General features: G+C 38.0%; 1 protein-coding gene across 1 annotated transcript in view; it reads left to right on the top strand.

Annotated features, from left to right (window-relative positions):
* SPAG17 (sperm associated antigen 17) overlaps nucleotides 1-21,334 on the top strand; it is a 783,114-nt gene that overhangs the window by 487,492 nt on the left and 274,288 nt on the right. Inside the window, exons 27-28 of the mRNA XM_053705129.1 lie at nucleotides 16,430-16,625; nucleotides 17,156-17,376. Of these exons, the coding sequence (XP_053561104.1) occupies nucleotides 16,430-16,625; nucleotides 17,156-17,376 (417 nt within the window). The remainder of the gene's footprint in view (nucleotides 1-16,429; nucleotides 16,626-17,155; nucleotides 17,377-21,334) is intronic.

The following is a 21,334-nucleotide window of genomic DNA, read 5'->3' as shown; positions in this document are numbered from 1 at the left end:
TGTATAACACACAATATTATACATTAGCAAGAGCACTAGATAACAGCACTATTACCTGTCATGTAGTGCTACAGACACTACCTAGGTATATCTATAACACACAATATTATACATTAGCAAGAGCACTAGATAACAGCACTATTACCTGTCATGTAGTGCTACAGATACTACCTAGGTATCTCTATAACACACAATATTATACATTAGCAAAAGCACTAGATAACAGCACTATTACCTGTCATGTAGTGCTACAGATGCTACCTAGGTATCTCTATAACACACAATATTATACATTAGCAAGAGCACTAGATAACAGCACTATTACCTGTCATGTAGTGCTACAGATACTACCTAGGTATCTCTATAACACACAATATTATACATTAGCAAGAGCACTACATAACAGCACTATTACCTGTCATGTAGTGCTACAGATACTACCTAGGTATCTCTATAACACACAATATTATACATTAGCAAGAGCACTAGATAACAGCACTATTACCGGTCATGTAGTTTCACAGATGGTACCTAGGTATCTCTATAACACACAATATTATAAATTAGCAAGTGCACTAGATAACAGCACTATTACCTGTCATGTAGTGCTACAGATACTACCTAGGTATCTCTATAACACAGTATTATACATTAACAAGAACACTAGATAACAGCACTATTACCTGTCATGTAGTGCTACAGATGCTACCTAGGTATCTCTATAACACACAATATTATACATTAGCAAGATCACTAGATAACAGCACTATTACCTGTCATGTAGTGCTACAGATACTACCTAGGTATCTCTATAACACAATATTATACATTAGCAAGAGCACTAGATAACAGCACTATTACCTGTCATGTAGTGCTACAGATACTACCTAGGTATCTCTATAACACACAATATTATACATTAGCAAGAGCACTAGATAACAGCACTATTACCTGTCATGTAGTACTACAGATACTACCTAGGTATCTCTATAACACACAATATTATACATTAGCAAGATCACTAGATAACAGCACTATTACCTGTCATGTAGTGCTACAGATACTACCTAGGTATCTCTATAACACACAATATTATACATTAGCAAGAGCACTAGATAACAGCACTATTACCTGTCATGTAGTGCTACAGATACTACCTAGGTATCTCTATAACACACAATATTATACATTATCAAGAGCAGTAGATAACAGCACTATTACCTGTCATGGAGTGCTACAGATACTACCTAGGTATCTGTATAACACACAATATTATACATTAGCAAGAGCACTAGATAACAGCACTATTACCTGTCATGTAGTGCTACAGATACTACCTAGGTATCTCTATAACACACAATATTATACATTAGCAAGAGCACTAGATAACAGCACTATTACCTGTCATGTAGTGCTACAGATACTACCTAGGTATCTCTATAACACAATATTATACATTAGCAAGAGCATTAGATAACAGCACTATTACCTTTCATGTAGTGCTACAGATATTACCTAGGTATCTCTGTAACACACAATATTATACATTAGCAAGGGCACTAGGTAACAGCACTATTACCTGTCATGTAGTGCTACAGATACTACCTAGGTATCTCTATAACACAATATTATACATTAGCAAGAGCACTAGATAACAGCACTATTACCTGTCATGTAGTGCTACAGATACTACCTAGGTATCTCTATAACACACAATATTATAAATTAGCAAGAGCACTAGATAACAGCACTATTACCTGTCATGTAGTGCTACAGATACTACCTAGGTATCTCTATAACACAAAATATTATACATTAGCAAGAGCACTAGATAACAGCACTATTACCTGTCATGTAGTGCTACAGATACTACCTAGGTATCTCTATAACACACAATATTATACATTAGCAAGAGCACTAGATAACAGCACTATTACCGGTCATGTAGTGCTACAGATGGTACCTAGGTATCTCTATAACACACAATATTATACATTAGCAAGAGCACTAGATAACAGCACTATTACCTGTCATGTAGTGCTACAGATACTTCCTAGGTATCTCTATAACACAGTATTATACATTAACAAGAACACTAGATAACAGCACTATTACCTGTCATGTAGTGCTACAGATGCTACCTAGGTATCTCTATAACACACAATATTATACATTAGCAAGAGCACTAGATAACAGCACTATTACCTGTCATGTAGTGCTACAGATACTACCTAGGTATCTCTATAACACAATATTATACATTAGCAAGAGCACTAGATAACAGCACTATTACCTGTCATGTAGTGCTACAGATACTACCTAGGTATCTCTATAACACACAATATTATACATTAGCAAGAGCACTAGATAACAGCACTATTACCTGTCATGTAGTACTACAGATACTACCTAGGTATCTCTATAACACACAATATTATACATTAGCAAGATCACTAGATAACAGCACTATTACCTGTCATGTAGTGCTACAGATACTACCTAGGTATCTCTATAACACACAATATTATACATTAGCAAGAGCACTAGATAACAGCACTATTACCTGTCATGTAGTGCTACAGATACTACCTAGGTATCTCTATAACACACAATATTATACATTAGCAAGAGCACTAGATAACAGCACTATTACCTGTCATGTAGTGCTACAGATACTACCTAGGTATCTCTATAACACAATATTATACCTTAGCAAGAGCACTAGATAACAGTACTATTACCTGTCATGTAGTGCTACAGATACTACCTAGGTATCTCTATAACACACAATATTATACATTAGCAAGAGCACTAGATAACAGCACTATTACCTATCATGTAGTACTACAGATACTACCTAGGTATCTCTATAACACATAATATTATACATTAGCAAGAGCACTAGATAACAGCACTATTACCTGTCATGTAGTGCTACATATACTACCTAGGTATCTGTATAACACACAATATTATACATTAGCAAGAGCACTAGATAACAGCACTATTACCTGTCATGTAGTGCTACGGATACTACCTAGGTATCTCTATAACATACAATATTATACATTAGCAAGAGCACTAGATAACAGCACTATTACCTGTCATGTAGTGCTACGGATACTACCTAGGTATCTCTATAACACAATATTATACCTTAGCAAGAGCACTAGATAACAGCACTATTACCTGTCATGTAGTGCTACAGATACTACCTAGGTATCTCTATAACACACAATATTATAAATTAGCAAGAGCACTAGATAACAGCACTATTACCTGTCATGTAGTGCTACAGATACTACCTAGGTATCTCTATAACACAAAATATTATACATTAGCAAGAGCACTAGATAACAGCACTATTACCTGTCATGTAGTGCTACAGATACTACCTAGGTATCTCTATAACACACAATATTATACATTAGCAAGAGCACTAGATAACAGCACTATTACCGGTCATGTAGTGCTACAGATGGTACCTAGGTATCTCTATAACACACAATATTATACATTAGCAAGAGCACTAGATAACAGCACTATTACCTGTCATGTAGTGCTACAGATACTTCCTAGGTATCTCTATAACACAGTATTATACATTAACAAGAACACTAGATAACAGCACTATTACCTGTCATGTAGTGCTACAGATGCTACCTAGGTATCTCTATAACACACAATATTATACATTAGCAAGAGCACTAGATAACAGCACTATTACCTGTCATGTAGTGCTACAGATACTACCTAGGTATCTCTATAACACAATATTATACATTAGCAAGAGCACTAGATAACAGCACTATTACCTGTCATGTAGTGCTACAGATACTACCTAGGTATCTCTATAACACACAATATTATACATTAGCAAGAGCACTAGATAACAGCACTATTACCTGTCATGTAGTACTACAGATACTACCTAGGTATCTCTATAACACACAATATTATACATTAGCAAGATCACTAGATAACAGCACTATTACCTGTCATGTAGTGCTACAGATACTACCTAGGTATCTCTATAACACACAATATTATACATTAGCAAGAGCACTAGATAACAGCACTATTACCTGTCATGTAGTGCTACAGATACTACCTAGGTATCTCTATAACACACAATATTATACATTAGCAAGAGCAGTAGATAACAGCACTATTACCTGTCATGTAGTGCTACAGATACTACCTAGGTATCTCTATAACACAATATTATACCTTAGCAAGAGCACTAGATAACAGTACTATTACCTGTCATGTAGTGCTACAGATACTACCTAGGTATCTCTATAACACACAATATTATACATTAGCAAGAGCACTAGATAACAGCACTATTACCTATCATGTAGTACTACAGATACTACCTAGGTATCTCTATAACACATAATATTATACATTAGCAAGAGCACTAGATAACAGCACTATTACCTGTCATGTAGTGCTACATATACTACCTAGGTATCTGTATAACACACAATATTATACATTAGCAAGAGCACTAGATAACAGCACTATTACCTGTCATGTAGTGCTACGGATACTACCTAGGTATCTCTATAACATACAATATTATACATTAGCAAGAGCACTAGATAACAGCACTATTACCTGTCATGTAGTGCTACGGATACTACCTAGGTATCTCTATAACACAATATTATACATTAGCAAGAGCACTAGATAACAGCACTATTACCTGTCATGTAGTGCTACAGATACTACCTAGGTATCTCTATAACACACAATATTATACATTAGCAAGAGCAGTAGATAACAGCACTATTACCTGTCATGTAGTGCTACAGATACTACCTAGGTATCTCTATAACACAATATTATACCTTAGCAAGAGCACTAGATAACAGTACTATTACCTGTCATGTAGTGCTACAGATACTACCTAGGTATCTCTATAACACACAATATTATACATTAGCAAGAGCACTAGATAACAGCACTATTACCTATCATGTAGTACTACAGATACTACCTAGGTATCTCTATAACACATAATATTATACATTAGCAAGAGCACTAGATAACAGCACTATTACCTGTCATGTAGTGCTACATATACTACCTAGGTATCTGTATAACACACAATATTATACATTAGCAAGAGCACTAGATAACAGCACTATTACCTGTCATGTAGTGCTACAGATACTACCTAGTTATCTCTATAACACACAATATTATACATTAGCAAGAGCACTAGATAACAGCACTATTACCTGTCATGTAGTGCTACAGATACTACCTAGGTATCTCTATAACACAATATTATACATTAGCAAGAGCACTAGATAACAGCACTATTACCTGTCATGTAGTGCTACAGATACTACCTAGGTATCTCTATAACACACAATATTATACATTAGCAAGAGCACTAGATAACAGCACTATTACCTGTCATGTAGTACTACAGATACTACCTAGGTATCTCTATAACACACAATATTATACATTAGCAAGATCACTAGATAACAGCACTATTACCTGTCATGTAGTGCTACAGATACTACCTAGGTATCTCTATAACACACAATATTATACATTAGCAAGAGCACTAGATAACAGCACTATTACCTGTCATGTAGTGCTACAGATACTACCTAGGTATCTCTATAACACACAATATTATACATTAGCAAGAGCAGTAGATAACAGCACTATTACCTGTCATGTAGTGCTACAGATACTACCTAGGTATCTCTATAACACACAATATTATACATTAGCAAGAGCAGTAGATAACAGCACTATTACCTGTCATGTAGTGCTACAGATACTACCTAGGTATCTCTATAAAACAATATTATACCTTAGCAAGAGCACTAGATAACAGTACTATTACCTGTCATGTAGTGCTACAGATACTACCTAGTTATCTCTATAACACACAATATTATACATTAGCAAGAGCACTAGATAACAGCACTATTACCTGTCATGTAGTGCTACAGATACTACCTAGGTATCTCTATAACACACAATATTATATATTAGCAAGAGCACTAGATAACAGCACTATTACCTGTCATGTAGTGCTACAGATACTACCTAGGTATCTCTATAACACACAATATTATATATTAGCAAGAGCACTAGATAACAGCACTATTACCTGTCATGTAGTGCTACAGACACTACCTAGGTATTTCTATAACACAATATTATACATTAGCAAGAGCACTAGATAACAGCACTATTACCTGTCATGCAGTGCTACAGATACTACCTAGGTATCTCTATAACATAATATTATACATTAGCACGAGCACTAGATAACAGCACTATTACCTGTCATGCAGTGCTACAGATACTACCTAGGTATCTCTATAACACAATATTATACTTTAGCAAGAGCACTAGATAACAGCACTATTACCTGTCATGTAGTGCTACAGATGTGCATGCTACCTATCTAGATATCTCTTCAACAAAAAATAACAAGAGAACAAAGCAATTGTGATAATAGAAGTAACTTGGAAACATTTGTAACATTGTATTCTCTACATCTTAAGAAAACAGTGTTGTGTTTCATATCCCTTTAAGTTGTAAATGACTACTTAACTGTATCTTTAAGTCATATTCCCTGTGTTCACTGAGGAGGACAATGCTACATATTTACCTTTCTATAATTGGTTTAAATGATTGTTTTTTATTTAACCCTGATAAATCAATAAAACTTCTGACCATCCCAGTTAAGTACAGCAGTCTATAGACGTTCTACTCGCAAGCTTAGTATTGTGTTTGTTTAGGCAGGGCCAAGCCACACATGAATGACATCTAAATATATAAATATGCTGACAGTCAATGGTGTGACCCTATTTAGCCTCTGGATGGGAGCAGTGATAGGTTAGTAACAGCAGGACACTGCGGGACAGCTACAGTATGAGTACAACACAATATCACGCATTCCTTTATTCAGTATTATGTAAAGCAGGGAAAGTACATCACAGCCCTCTAGCTCTGCCTGCACTATACATTAGAGCCATTAGAGGGAGCTGTTAAACACTAAACATAGAAGTGAATGGGTGAGAGAATTTATTATTATCGGTTATTTGTAGAGCGCCAACAGATTCCGCAGCGCTATGGAATAGAGGAAGTGCTTATTAGAATTGCATATCAACTCTATAGAGAAGCCTCCACTGCTTGTTTGTGTTTTTTTTTTTTTAGTATTTATTTGCCTTTTAATCACCTATATAGTTATAAAAATATAAACATTATGATAGCGAATAATAGAATGACAGACATTATGTGTATTTCTTTCATAAGATAGTGAGAGTCCACGAGCCCTCACTTGTGGGATTAAAGTCCAGTACCACAGGAGGAGGCAAAACACCCCACATGACAGAGATTTTAATCCCTCCCACTTTCCCATCACTTTTTAGCCTCCAGCAAGGAGTGATGGGGAAACTTAAAGTGCTGATTTACTCATTGATTGAAAGGGGGGGGGGGGTGAGACCCAATATCCCCCTCAGAGAGTCGGTAATAGGACAGAGGGGTACACAGGAGTACAACTGGCAGTGAGTAAATCGCCTTCTGGGAGTTTGTCACTTGCATGCATCAGGTGTCTCTGGGATTCATCCTGCAACCTCCTCCTGTTGACCTTGTCGGTGTAAGTCTGATCCAGATCCTGTGTCAGTAAATACTGCACAAGATGTGCATGTTTACTGAAAGCAGGTCTTCTGCAGCTTGGTAAGTACGGTAGAGTGAATACTGCACAAGATGGGGTTGTCTACTGGAAGCAGGTCTTCTACAGCTTGGTAAGTACGGTAGAGTGAATACTATACAAGATGGGGTTGTCTACTGGAAGCAGGTCTTCTACAGCTTGGTAAGTACGGTAGAGTGAATACTGCACAAGATGGGGTTGTCTTCTGGAAGCAGGTCTTCTGCAGCTTGGTAAGTACGGTAGAGTGAATACTATACAAGATGGGGTTGTCTACTGGAAGCAGGTCTTCTACAGCTTGGTAAGTACGGTAGAGTGAATACTGCACAAGATGGGCGTGTCTACTAAAAGCAGGTCTTCTGCAACTTGGTAAGTACAGCAGAGTGAATACTACATAAGATGGGCTTGTCTACTGGAAGCAGGTCTTCTGCAACTTGGTAAGTACGGTAGAGTGAATTCTACATAAGATGGGCTTGTCTACTGGAAGCAGGTCTTCTGCAACTTGGTAAGTACGGTAGAGTGAATACTGCACAAGATGGGCTTGTCTACTGGAAGCAGGTCTTCTGCAGCTTGGTAAGCATGATAGAGTGAATACTATACAAGATGGGGTTGTCTACTGGAAGCAGGTCTTCTGCAACTTGGTAAGTACGGTAGAGTGAATACTGTACAAGATGGGCTTGTCTACTGGAAGCAGGTCTTCTGCAGCTTGGTAAGTATGATAGAGTGAATACTATACAAGATGGGGTTGTCTACTGGAAGCAGGTCTTCTGCAGCTTGGTAAGTACAGCAGATTGAATACTACACAAGATGGGGTTGTCTACTGGAAGCAGGTCTTCTGCAGTATGGTAAGTATGATAGAGTGAATACTATACAAGATGGGGTTGTCTACTGGAATCAGGTTTCTGCAGCTTGGTAAGTACAACAGAGTGAATACTGCACAAGATGGGATTGTCTACTGGAAGTTGGTCTTCTGCAGCTTGGTAAGTATGATAGAGTGAATACTATACAAGATGGGGTTGTCTACTGGAAGCAGGTCTTCTGCAGCTTGGTAAGTACGGTAGAGTGAATACTGCACAAGATGGGCTTGTCTACTGGAAGCAGGTCTTCTGCAGCTTGGTAAGTATGACAGAGTGAATATTATACAAGATGGGGTTGTCTACTGGAAGCAGGTCTTCTGCAGCTTGGTAAGTACGGCAGAGTGAATACTGCACACGATGAGGTTGTCTACTGGAAGCAGGTCTTCTGCAGCTTGGTAAGTATGATAGAGTGAATACTATACAAGATGGGGTTGTCTACTGGAAGCAGATCTTCTGCAGCTTGGTAAGTACGGTAGAGTGAATACTGCACAAGATGGGGTTGTCTACTGGAAGCAGGTCTTCTGCAGCTTGGTAAGTATGATAGAGTGAATACTATACAAGATGGGGTTGTCTACTGGAAGCAGGTCTTCTGCAGCTTGGTAAGTACGGTAGAATGAATACTATACAAGAGGGGTTGTCTAATGGAAGCAGGTCTTCTGCAGCTTGGTAAGTACGGTAGAATGAATACTATACAAGAGGGGTTGTCTAATGGAAGCAGGTCTTCTGCAGCTTGGTAAGTACAGTAGAGTGAATACTTCACAAGATGGGCTTGTCTACCGGAAGCAGGTCTTCTGCAGCTTGGTAAGTACGGTAGAGTGAATACTGCACAAGATGGGGTTGTCTACTGGAAGCAGGCCTTCTGCAGCTTGGTAAGTATGATAGAGTGAATACTATACAAGATGGGGTTGTCTACTGGAAGCAGGTCTTCTGCAGCTTGGTAAGTACGGTAGAATGAATACTATACAAGAGGGGTTGTCTAATGGAAGCAGGTCTTCTGCAGCTTGGTAAGTACGGTAGAATGAATACTATACAAGAGGGGTTGTCTAATGGAAGCAGGTCTTCTGCAGCTTGGTAAGTACAGTAGAGTGAATACTTCACAAGATGGGCTTGTCTACCGGAAGCAGGTCTTCTGCAGCTTGTTAAGTATGACAGAGTGAATACTATACAAGATGGGGTTGTCTACTGGAAGCAAGTCTTCTGCAGCTTGGTAAGTATGGCAGAGTGAATACTGCACAAGAAGGGTTTGTCTACTGGAAGCAGGTCTTCTGCAGCTTGGTAAGTACGGTAGAGTGAATACTGCACAAGATGGACTTGTCTACTGGAAGCAGGTCTTCTGCAGCTTGGTAAGTACGGTAGAGTGAATACTGCACAAGATGGACTTGTCTACTGGAAGCAGGTCTTCTGCAGCTTGGTAAGTACGGCAGAGTGAATACTGCACAAGATGGACTTGTCTACTGGAAGCAGGTCTTCTGCAGCTTGGTAAGTACGGTAGAGTGAATACTATACAAGATGGGGTTGTCTACTGGAAGCAAGTCTTCTGCAGCTTGGTAAGTACAGTAAAGTGAGTGCTGTCAGGTAAGTATGTACTGTCATTCACATAGCCCGCAGACTCTTAGCATGAACATGTACACATGATTTACATCAGTTACATACACCAGATAACTACATGCCGTTTTATGCTTTTTTTAAAGGAAAATACCTAAGAAAAAATGGGTTACTGTAATTTTTATATTTACTATTATATCTAAATGTAACTGCTCTGCTGTGCGGTAGCCATCGTCTCAAGCAGGGATGGAGCTCTCAGGGGTGGTCAGGTAGACACTCAGGCTTAAAGGGATATGAAACCCAAAAATGTTCTTTTGTGATTCATACAAAGCATTCAATTTTTCTTTTATCAATTATGCTTCATTCCCATGATATTCTGTGTTGAAGAGATACCTAGGTTGGCATCTGCAGCACGTCATGGCAGGGAATAGTGCTGCCATCTAGTGCTCTTGCAAAACTGCTGCTATATAATGCACCAGAAAGGCACACTCCTAAGCTTACATCCCTGCTTTTAAACAAAAGATACCAAGAGAACTAAGAAAAATTGATAACATGAGTAGATTAGTAACATTTTTTTTAAATCACATGCTCTATCGGAATCAGGGAAGACTACATTTGTGTGCTCCCCTTAGGGGGGTTAACCTTTTGCTGTGCATTTTATACTGTATTTATGTGCTGCTCTAATTTTAGATATCTGCCTGTCCTTACTATACAAAATCATTATGGAGGAATTTGATGCAGCTAACTCTTAGGACATAACACTGATCCCTTATAGGGGTGATATACTAAACAGACCTAGAAGCCATAGGCGTGATTACTCTGAGCCCCTTGGAGAAACAGAGAAAGGGATTTGTATTAAAAAAAAAGTATTGTTTCAAAGAAAGTCAGGACTTAGAGGCCAAACTTGGATCTCGAAACTCAGAAAACTTGAAAAATGGAGACTTGTGCACTATATTACCTTTAGTGCAGGAGGGTCAGTTTCTGTCTGCCATACACTTGACAGATGCCTATTTTCATATCCCTATTCACAGGGAAAATACAAATTACTCAGATTTCTAAACAGGCATTGCCACTCCCATTTGAACTTGCAACAGCACCAATAATCTTCTCAAAGGTTTTCGGGTCTCTTTTGTCTGTAGCGAGAGCTTAGGGCATGGCAATAGCTTCATACATAGACAACATTCTGGTACAGATGGCTCAGGAACATCAGTTCCTTCATAATCATAGTTTGAAAATCAACCTTCCGAAAAGCTCTCTACCACCACCATCTCTCACATATGCTCGCAAAATTGAAATAGAGGAAGCCCTGTGCTCTTGTTCAACAAAATATTCTTCCTACATTGTTTTAGTGTATGAAAGTAGAACGGAATCCAAAAAACAGGGAGGCGCCAACATGTGTACATCAGTAGGTCATAAGTTGGAATATCACACAGGTAAGCACAGGGTACTCACATTTGCGAGGAGCACACCAATGTGCTTGTGGACACAGGCTGGTTATCACAGCTAACCAGCTGGCTGTTCCTCGACACTGGAACCAGATGGTGTCTTGTAGGCAGATGGACGGTCCTTCTAATATGGTAGCAAAGTGCTCAAAATAGAAAGTTCAGGCTGCGGTATCATTTAAAATATTTATTGTAAAAGACAAAAAAAGAATAAAAGATAGCATAGAACTTTTCTACTCAAATGAGCAATTTAAAAGCATGTAATCTTACAACGCGTTTCTCGGCACTGAAGCCATTTCATCAGGCATAACTAAACTTTTAATAACGCTGACTTATATAGCCAGACACTACCATATGTTGAAAAAAACCTCCCACTTGTGGGAGTAGATTACGGACCAATCCTTGCCCTCATCAGAGTGGGTGTGTATTAAACACCTGTTCATTTATATTGATACAATCAAATGGATAATTTGTATAAAAATTGTATCTAACAGTACATCTGTACATATAATGCTTTGCCAATGCCTATGCAAATCTACCACCAGCGACCAATAGTCGCTAATATATATAAAAAGAATATATAAATGAAGGATAATTACGAGTCTGTTTAATATGTGTAGTGGCACTAAAGAATGACGTGCTAACAAGTGTGAAACTGTTAGAATGCAATAATACAAACAGCTAAAGTAAAATACACGGTAATAGAGGAATAAACATATATACTATGAATCCTCAGAAAAAGCGATATACCTGATTATTACGAAAACTAAGTGTCACCTTTAATAGGGGCAGGTAGTCCATTGACAAGATAGGTCTCCATTTCTATGTAAAATTTACTTTTATCACCAATTTTACTTTGTTCTCTTGGTATTCTTAGTTGAAAGCTAATTCTAGGAGGTTCATATGCTAATTTCTTAGACCTTGAAGACTTCCTCTTATCTGAATGCATTTTGACCACTAGAGGGCATTAGATCATGCTTTTGATATAGATACTATTAAGCTCATGAAGTTACCCTGGAGAGAGCACTGATTGGCTAAAATGCAAGTCTGTCTAAAGAACTGAAATAAGGGGGCAGTTTGCAGAGGCTTAGAGACAAGGTAATTACAGAGGTAAAATGTGTATTATTATAACTGTGTTAGTTATGCAAAACTGGGGAATTGGTAATAGAGGGATTATCTTTCTTTTTAAACAACAAAAAATCTGGCATTGACTGTCCCTTTAATACGAGCGTTAAAGCAACGCGCACAAGCACCCAGGATAAACCCCTTTTTGCTTGCCTATAATTTTTAGCGCACCACTCGTAATCTGGCCCTTAGTTGGGTAGTAATTACTATGGACGCCAGCCTGGTTTATGAGCAATAAACCGTTGCGTGCAATCACCCGGGATAAACCCCTTTACGCTTGCATGTACTTGTTAGCGCGCCACTTGTAATCTGGCCCTGAATTAGGGTAGTAATTACTGGGGTGCAGTCTGGGGTTTCTAGAAAATGCATAGAGTTTGGTCTCCTTGGAAGGTGAGATTGCCAGTTAACATCTCCATGCAATCTTCAGAGCTCTCCAGAGTTAGCCCTTGTTAAAGCAGGAGTCTTTTCTGAGGTTTCAGTCAGAAAATGTAACCGCAGTGGCTTACATCAATCACCAAGGTGGTACTCAATGCGCCTTAGAAATGAAAGAGGTAACCCACATTCTGAATTGGGGCAGAACATTATCATTGCATGATTTCAGCAATTCATATTCCGAGTATGGACCATTGGGAAGTGGACTTCCTCAGTCATCAGTACCTTCTCTAAGGAGAATGGTTATTGAATCAGAAGATATTGAACCAGATTGTGAATTGTTGGGGAAGGCCAGACATAGGTCTCATGGCCTCTCTCTTGAATTATAAGCTACGTCAGTATTGTGCGAGATCTTGAGATCCACACCCAACTCTAAATGATGCATTAGTGATTCCCTAGTCATTCAATCTGATTTACATCTTTCCTTCCTTTGTTTTACTATCCAGAACAATAGCCAGGATAAACAGGAAAGGGCCTCAGTGATTCTTATTGCTCTGGCATGGCCTTGCAGGATTTTGTACGCAGACCTGGTACAAATGTCCTCCAGCCAGCCTCTCTCAAGGTGCATTCCCCAGCTTTGCATAACCAACATTGTTGTATTAATATACTATATAACTTATATACTATATAAGTTTGCCTGTGTCTAAGACCCTTCATGCCACGGCTCATCTTAGTGCTTTTTGTTAGCTTTTTACATTTTGCACAGCAGCTAGACAGTGCTAGTTCATGCGTGCCATATACATAACATTGTGCTCACTCCCATGGAGAATGATAATAGTTATACAAGAATCAGAGCTTAGATACAAGGTTATCACAGAGGTAAAAAGTGTATTAATATAACAGTGTTGGTTATGCAAAACTGGGGAATGGGCAATAAAGGGATTATCTATCTTTTTAATCAAGTAGACTGTCTCTTTAACTTGGTTTTGGGGGTTCTCTTCAGACTCAGCCGCTTGAACCTATGCATGGTCTGGATTTTTAACTGTTGTCTTGAACTTTTTGCTTTCTCTTGGCCATATCCTCGGCAAGAAGAGTATCTTAGATTTCTGCTCTCTCTTGTGATTCTCCTTATCTGAATTTTCATCCGGATAAAGCATTTTTAAGAACAAACTACACTTTCCTTTTAAGGTTGTTTATTCTGAAAACATCAATCAGGAATTTGTAGTCCCAAATTTTTATCTTCAAACTGCAAAAAAAAATTCAGAAATTCTTCCTTGTTTATCCATTTCTCAGATCCACACAAGGGACAGAAATCTACTGCAATCACCTTTAGAAATGAAGCTTCCATTTAAACATATTTGCAAGGCATCTACTTGGTAATCTTTCCATATTTTTGCAAAATTCTTCCTCTTCTGAGGCTGCTTTTGGTAGGAAAACTCTGCAGACCGCAGTGCTTGCTTAGTACCTTTACCTGCCTTAAAGGGACAGTCAACACCAGAATTTCTCTTGTTTAAAGATATAGATAATCCCTTTATTACCCATTCCCTAGTTTAGCATAACAAACACAGATATAATAATACACATTTTACCTCTGTAATTACCTTGTATCTAAGCCTCTGCAAATTGCCCCCTTATTTTAGTTCTTTTTACAGACTTGCATTTTAGCCAATCTTTGCTGACTCCTCAGTAAATTCACGTGCGGGAGCTCACTTTTATCTGTGCGAAACACATAAACTAATGCCCTCCAGTGGTGAAAAACTGTCAAAATGTTTTCAGATTAGAGGCAACCTTTAAGGCAGTGCTTTCCAAACTGTGTGTCGGGACACACTAGTGTGTCGGCAGCAGTGTGTAGGTGTGTCCCTGCTTCAGCACAATTTTTTTAAAATTTTTTGGGGGTTTCTGACTTTCCGTCACGCATATCACATGGTTGACACGTGATTGATACCTAGTGAGTCGCAGATCATCTTAACCAATTGGCGCAGCTCAGTGGGAACTGAAACTATTCCCATTGGCGGCTTTGGCAGCACATTGGCTCCTGACTGCAGGTGTAGTCTCCTTAATTGGCTTGTGACTGCATGTGTAGTCAGTGAGTGGGACAGCAGTGTGTTTGCAGCGTGGGCAGTAGTCAATCGGACTCACCGAGCTCTAAGGGCGGCAGCTTAAACGCTGAGCTGAAGTCAGAAGTCAGTGGGGGTTTTTTTGCAACTAGCTCCCAATAGTGCATTGCTGCTCCTGCTCTTGATATATGGGTAGGAAGTGGAAGCTTAAAAATGCTTGATGATGAAATGCAAATCTAATATTCAACTAAATATTCAGAAATTGTGTTCATTCCATCAACCTCATACATCCCATTAAAATAGTAGCTATTGGTGGTGTTAAACTTTTTTTAATTCTTGCACATACATACTGTTACTTGTAATTACATTTCATTATTATATAATTTATGTATGTGTCCATATCTCTTAAAACAAGTTAGTTTAACCTCCTTTTTGCTAGTACAACTAAATTACTGTGTCGCGAAATGATGTAGGTCTACAAAGTGTGTCACCAACATGAAAAGTTTGGAAAGCTCTGCTTTAAGGTCTAAGAAATTAGCATATGAACCTCCAAGGTTAAGCTTTCAACTAAGAATACCAAGAGAACAAAGCAAAAAGGGGTGATAAAAGTAAATTGGAAAGATGTTTAGAATTACACGCCCTATCTGAATCATGAAAAAAAAAATTGGACTTGACTGTCCCTTTAACTGTTTTCCTCGCCCTATTCAACGGTGATCTTGTGGACTTCACAGCTTTGGTATAGGATCCCACATGTGATGGCTCATTGACTCTCACGATCTTATGAAAGAAACCAAAATGTATGCTGACCTGATAAATCCATTTATTTCATGATGATGCGAGTCAGTAACACCTGTCCTTGTTTTTCCATAACACTTGGCGGTGGTACCAGTTTTCACTTCTTTTTTTGGCCATATGTAAGACTAAGGAATCATGGGAAGTGAAGGGATTTAAGCTCTTTTTTGTTTGGGTTGTTGTGGCTCCTCCTCTAGGACTGAACTTTAATCGCTCGTGATGACGCATGTGCTTTTACTATCATAAAATAAATGAATTTATTAGGTAAGCTTAAATTTAGTTTATTTGTGGAGCGTTTTTGTATAGGGCAGTAAAGCCCACGCTTCCCATTCTGGTGGTCATTCACTGAGTCTGATCTGTCTAAAAGAAGAAGGGAAGATATATATGTAGAGTGTACACAATTCTACCTACACCAGGGGCTAGAGGCAACATACATCAGTATGGAGTATAATTGTACAAGAGAATGACATACAGTAGCTATAGTGGGATATCAGTGTTCATGTATAACATTGTATGTGTGGTTATAACTTTATATTTATTCTGTAGGTTCTTTTTCCTGATGGAACAATAAGCAGGAGCCCGGACTCAGGGCCCGTTGTCCAGCCTCGGCCCCCCACATCCCCTCCTTCTGCACCATCTGCAGTGAATGGCTCTGACATTCTGCCATCGGCAGTGTTTAATGGCTCTCGCGAATCCAAAGATCAGAAACAAATGGGAGCAGCTGACACTGTATCTAAAAAAGGTAAAATCTGCATGAAAACTGATGGGAACCTGACAGCGCCACTGAACATCCAACCGAGTGGGTTCATATGCTGCAAATCAGACTATTCATGCCCCAATATAATTTCTGTTTAAGACAATAAATTCTAAAGTGCTGCATTGTCACAGAGCGAGTTGTTAAAAAATTGACTGTGTAATTGGATGTTTCAGATGGGGATGGGTAGAATATGTTGCTCTTTCCTGGGCTAAATCAGGACAGAGTGGTTAGCATAGACCAGAGGGGCATAATGTGATAGGTCAGCAGCAGCCGGCTACACTTTCTACTAATAGAACCCTCAAGTCTTGCAGTAGTAGCGCTCATATCTATAGTGCCCTCACCTTCCTTGCATGCAGTTATTTAATGAGAGCGTTTAGCAAAGGATGAGTATTAATTCATGTAAATGATCTTAAAGGGAGCACTACTAACAGGATATAGATGTTCCTTTTATACCACATGTATATTTTATTGCTTGTATAATTTTATAAATGACAACTCATATTCTGTTTCTCTAGGAAAAGGTGGCCAGAAAACTGGATCAACAACCTTTAAGACTGAGGTTGCAGAACTTCCATTACCAGATCCATCTCCGTCCCTGCCAATTTCACCGGAGATAAAGCCCGGGACATGGATAACCACTACACCATCAGGCCAGCAGATAGGCACCAGGGGAGCCCAGAGACTGGAGCTGAAGCCCCTGCTGTCCTTCAAGGCTACTGACCCAGTGGATGGAACGGTAAAGCTCACACTCATGTTTATAAGGGCTGCTGGGAGTTCTGTTTATAGCCCACTAGTAGTCCCGGGTTATCTATAATTATTGTTATTGTAACATTACATAGATCCCTTATTTACTTACCACTATGTCACATGGTTCCTTATAGGTACACTGCACAAGCATTATCCATTTGGGGGACAACTTTGTTCATTTACATTTTACAGCAAATAATAAACAAACTGCAATATTTCTGACTAAGTTGACAAAATTTAGGCCTAAGAGTTTATATTTGCTTGTAGAATAATACAGTATCAATGTTTTTTATACATGTGACCAGACAGTGAAACCTCACAGCTTAATAAGACAAAACTAAACACTGGGGGCTATCGGCTAGCACAAAAGTCATTATAGATCATATTATCAGAGAAGTGTAGCTGTCCTTAGAAATATCATTAACTGTTGCTAATGAAAGGTAAACGCAGTACACAGGAAACAAAGAATATTTACGTAGCAAACTGCCATAGGTCTCTTTCTCTTCTCTTGTTGTGAAGTCTCTCCTTTCCTAGAAGCAGAACTCCCAAACATAGACAAACACATACAGAGACAAACACAGAGACAAACACAAACAGAGACAAACACAAACAGAGACAAACACAAACAGAGACATACACAAACAGAGACAAACACAAACAGAGACAAACACAAACAGAGACAAACACAAACATAGACAAACACAAACAGAGACAAACACAAACAGAGACAAACACAAACAGAGACATACACAAACAGAGGCAAACACAAACAGACATACACAAACAGAGACAAACACATACAGAGACAAACACAAACAGAGACAAACACAAACAGAGACAAACACAAACAGAGACAAACACAAACAGAGACAAACACAAACAGAGACAAACACAAACAGAGACAAACACAAACAGAGGCAAACACAAACAGACATACACAAACAGAGACAAACACATACAGAGACAAACACAAACAGAGGCAAACACAAACAGACATACACAAACAGAGACAAACACATACAGAGACAAACACATATAGAGACAGAGACATATAGAAACAAACACATATAGAGACAAAGACATATAGAGACAAAGACATACAGAGACATACAGAGACAAAGACATATAGAGACAAAGACATACAGAGACAGAGACATATAGAGGCAAACACATATAGAGATAAACACATATAGAGACAGAGACATATAGAGGCAAACACATATAGAGATAAACACATATAGAGACAAACACATATAGAGACAGAGACATATAGAGGCAAACACATATAGAGATAAACACATATAGAGACAGAGACATATAGAGGCAAACACATATAGAGATAAACACATATAGAGACAGAGACATATAGAGACAAACACATATAGAGACAGAGACATATAGAGGCAAACACATATAGAGATAAACACATATAGAGACAGAGACATATAGAGACAAACACATATAGAGACAGAGACATATAGAGGCAAACACATATAGAGATAAACACATATAGAGACAGAGACATATAGAGACAAACACATATAGAGACAGAGACATATGGAGACAAACACATATAGAGACAGAGACATATAGAGGCAAACACATATAGAGACAGAGACATATAGAGATAAACACATATAGAGACAGACATATAGAGACAAACACATATAGAGACAGAGACATATAGAGACAAACACATATAGAGACAGAGACATATAGAGGCAAACACATATAGAGATAAACACATATAGAGACAGAGACATATAGAGGCAAACACATATAGAGATAAACACATATAGAGACAGAGACATATAGAGACAAACACATATAGAGACAGAGACATATAGAGAAAGAGACATATAGAAACAAACACATATAGAGACAGAGACATATAGAGACAGAGACATATAGAAACAAACACATATAGAGACAGAGACATATAGAGACAAACACATATAGAGACAGAGACATATAGAGACAGAGACATATAGAAACAAACACATATAGAGACAGAGACATATAGAGGCAAACACATATAGAGATAAACACATATAGAGACAGAGACATATAGAGACAAACACATATAGAGACAGAGACATATAGAGGCAAACACATATAGAGATAAACACATATAGAGACAGAGACATATAGAGACAAACACATATAGAGACAGAGACATATAGAGGCAAACACATATAGAGACAGAGACATATAGAGATAAACACATATAGAGACAGACATATAGAGACAGAGACATATAGAGACAAACACATATAGAGACAGAGACATATAGAGGCAAACACATATAGAGATAAACACATATAGAGACAGAGACATATAGAGGCAAACACATATAGAGATAAACACATATAGAGACAGAGACATATAGAGACAAACACATATAGAGACAGAGACATATAGAGAAAGAGACATATAGAAACAAACACATATAGAGACAGAGACATATAGAGACAGAGACATATAGAAACACACATATAGAGACAAACACATATAGAGATAGAGACAAAAACATATAGAGACAGAGACATATTGAGACAAACACATATAGAGACAGAGACATATAGAGACAAACACATATAGAGACAGAGACATATAGAGACAGAGACATATAGAAACAAACACATATAGAGACAGAGACATATAGAGACAGAGACATATAGAAACAAACACATATAGAGACAGAGACATATAGAGACAGAGACATATAGAGACAGAGACATATAGAAACAAACACATATAGAGACAGAGACATATAGAGGCAAACACATATAGAGACAGAGACATATAGAGACAAACACATATAGAGACAGAGACATATAGAGACAGAGACATATAGAGACAGAGACATATAGAGACAGAGACATATAGAGACAGAGACATATAGAGACAAACACATATAGAGACAGAGACATATAGAGACAGAGACATATAGAGACAGAGACATATAGAGACAAACACATATAGAGACAGAGACATATAGAGACAGAGACATATAGAAACAAACACATATAGAGACAGAGACATATAGAGACAGAGACATATAGAAACAAACACATATAGAGACAGAGACATATAGAGACAAACACATATAGAGACAGAGACATATAGAGACAGAGACATATAGAAACAAACACATATAGAGACAGAGACATATAGAGACAAACACATATAGAGACAGAGACATATAGAGACAAACACATATAGAGACAGAGACATATAGAAACAAACACATATAGAGACAGAGACATATAGAGACAGAGACATATAGAGACAAACACATATAGAGACAGAGACACATAGAGACAAACACATATAGAGACAGAGACATATAGAGACAAACACATATAGAGACAGAGACATATAGAGACAAACACATATAGAGACAGAGACATATAGAGGCAAACACATATAGAGACAGAGACACATAGAGACAAACACATATAGAGACAGAGACATATAGAGACAAACACATATAGAGACAGAGACATATAGAGACAAACACATATAGAGACAGAGACATATAGAGGCAAACACATATAGAGACAGAGACATATAGAGACAAACACATATAGAGACAGAGACATATAGAGACAAACACATATAGAGACAGAGACATATAGAGGCAAACACATATAGAGACAGAGACATATAGAGACAAACACATATAGAGAGGAAAGGGAAAATAAGTTCCAAAAGCTCAAAACTCTCAGGAATATTAAAGGGAACTCATATTTTCTCTGCCATGATTCAGATAAAACATACTATTTTAAACAACTTTCCAATTTACTTCTATTATCATATTTGCTTTGTTCACTTGGTATCCTTTGTTGAAGGAGCAGCAATAATATTCACTGGTGATAGCTAACTGAACACATCAGGTGAGCCAGTGACAAGAGGCTTATATGTTCAGCCACCAATCATCAGCT

The sequence above is a fragment of the Bombina bombina genome, chromosome 3 (genome assembly GCF_027579735.1).
Source record: "Bombina bombina isolate aBomBom1 chromosome 3, aBomBom1.pri, whole genome shotgun sequence".
Classification (NCBI taxonomy): Eukaryota; Metazoa; Chordata; class Amphibia; order Anura; family Bombinatoridae; genus Bombina; species Bombina bombina.
This window is presented reverse-complemented; position numbering and strand designations above follow the sequence as displayed.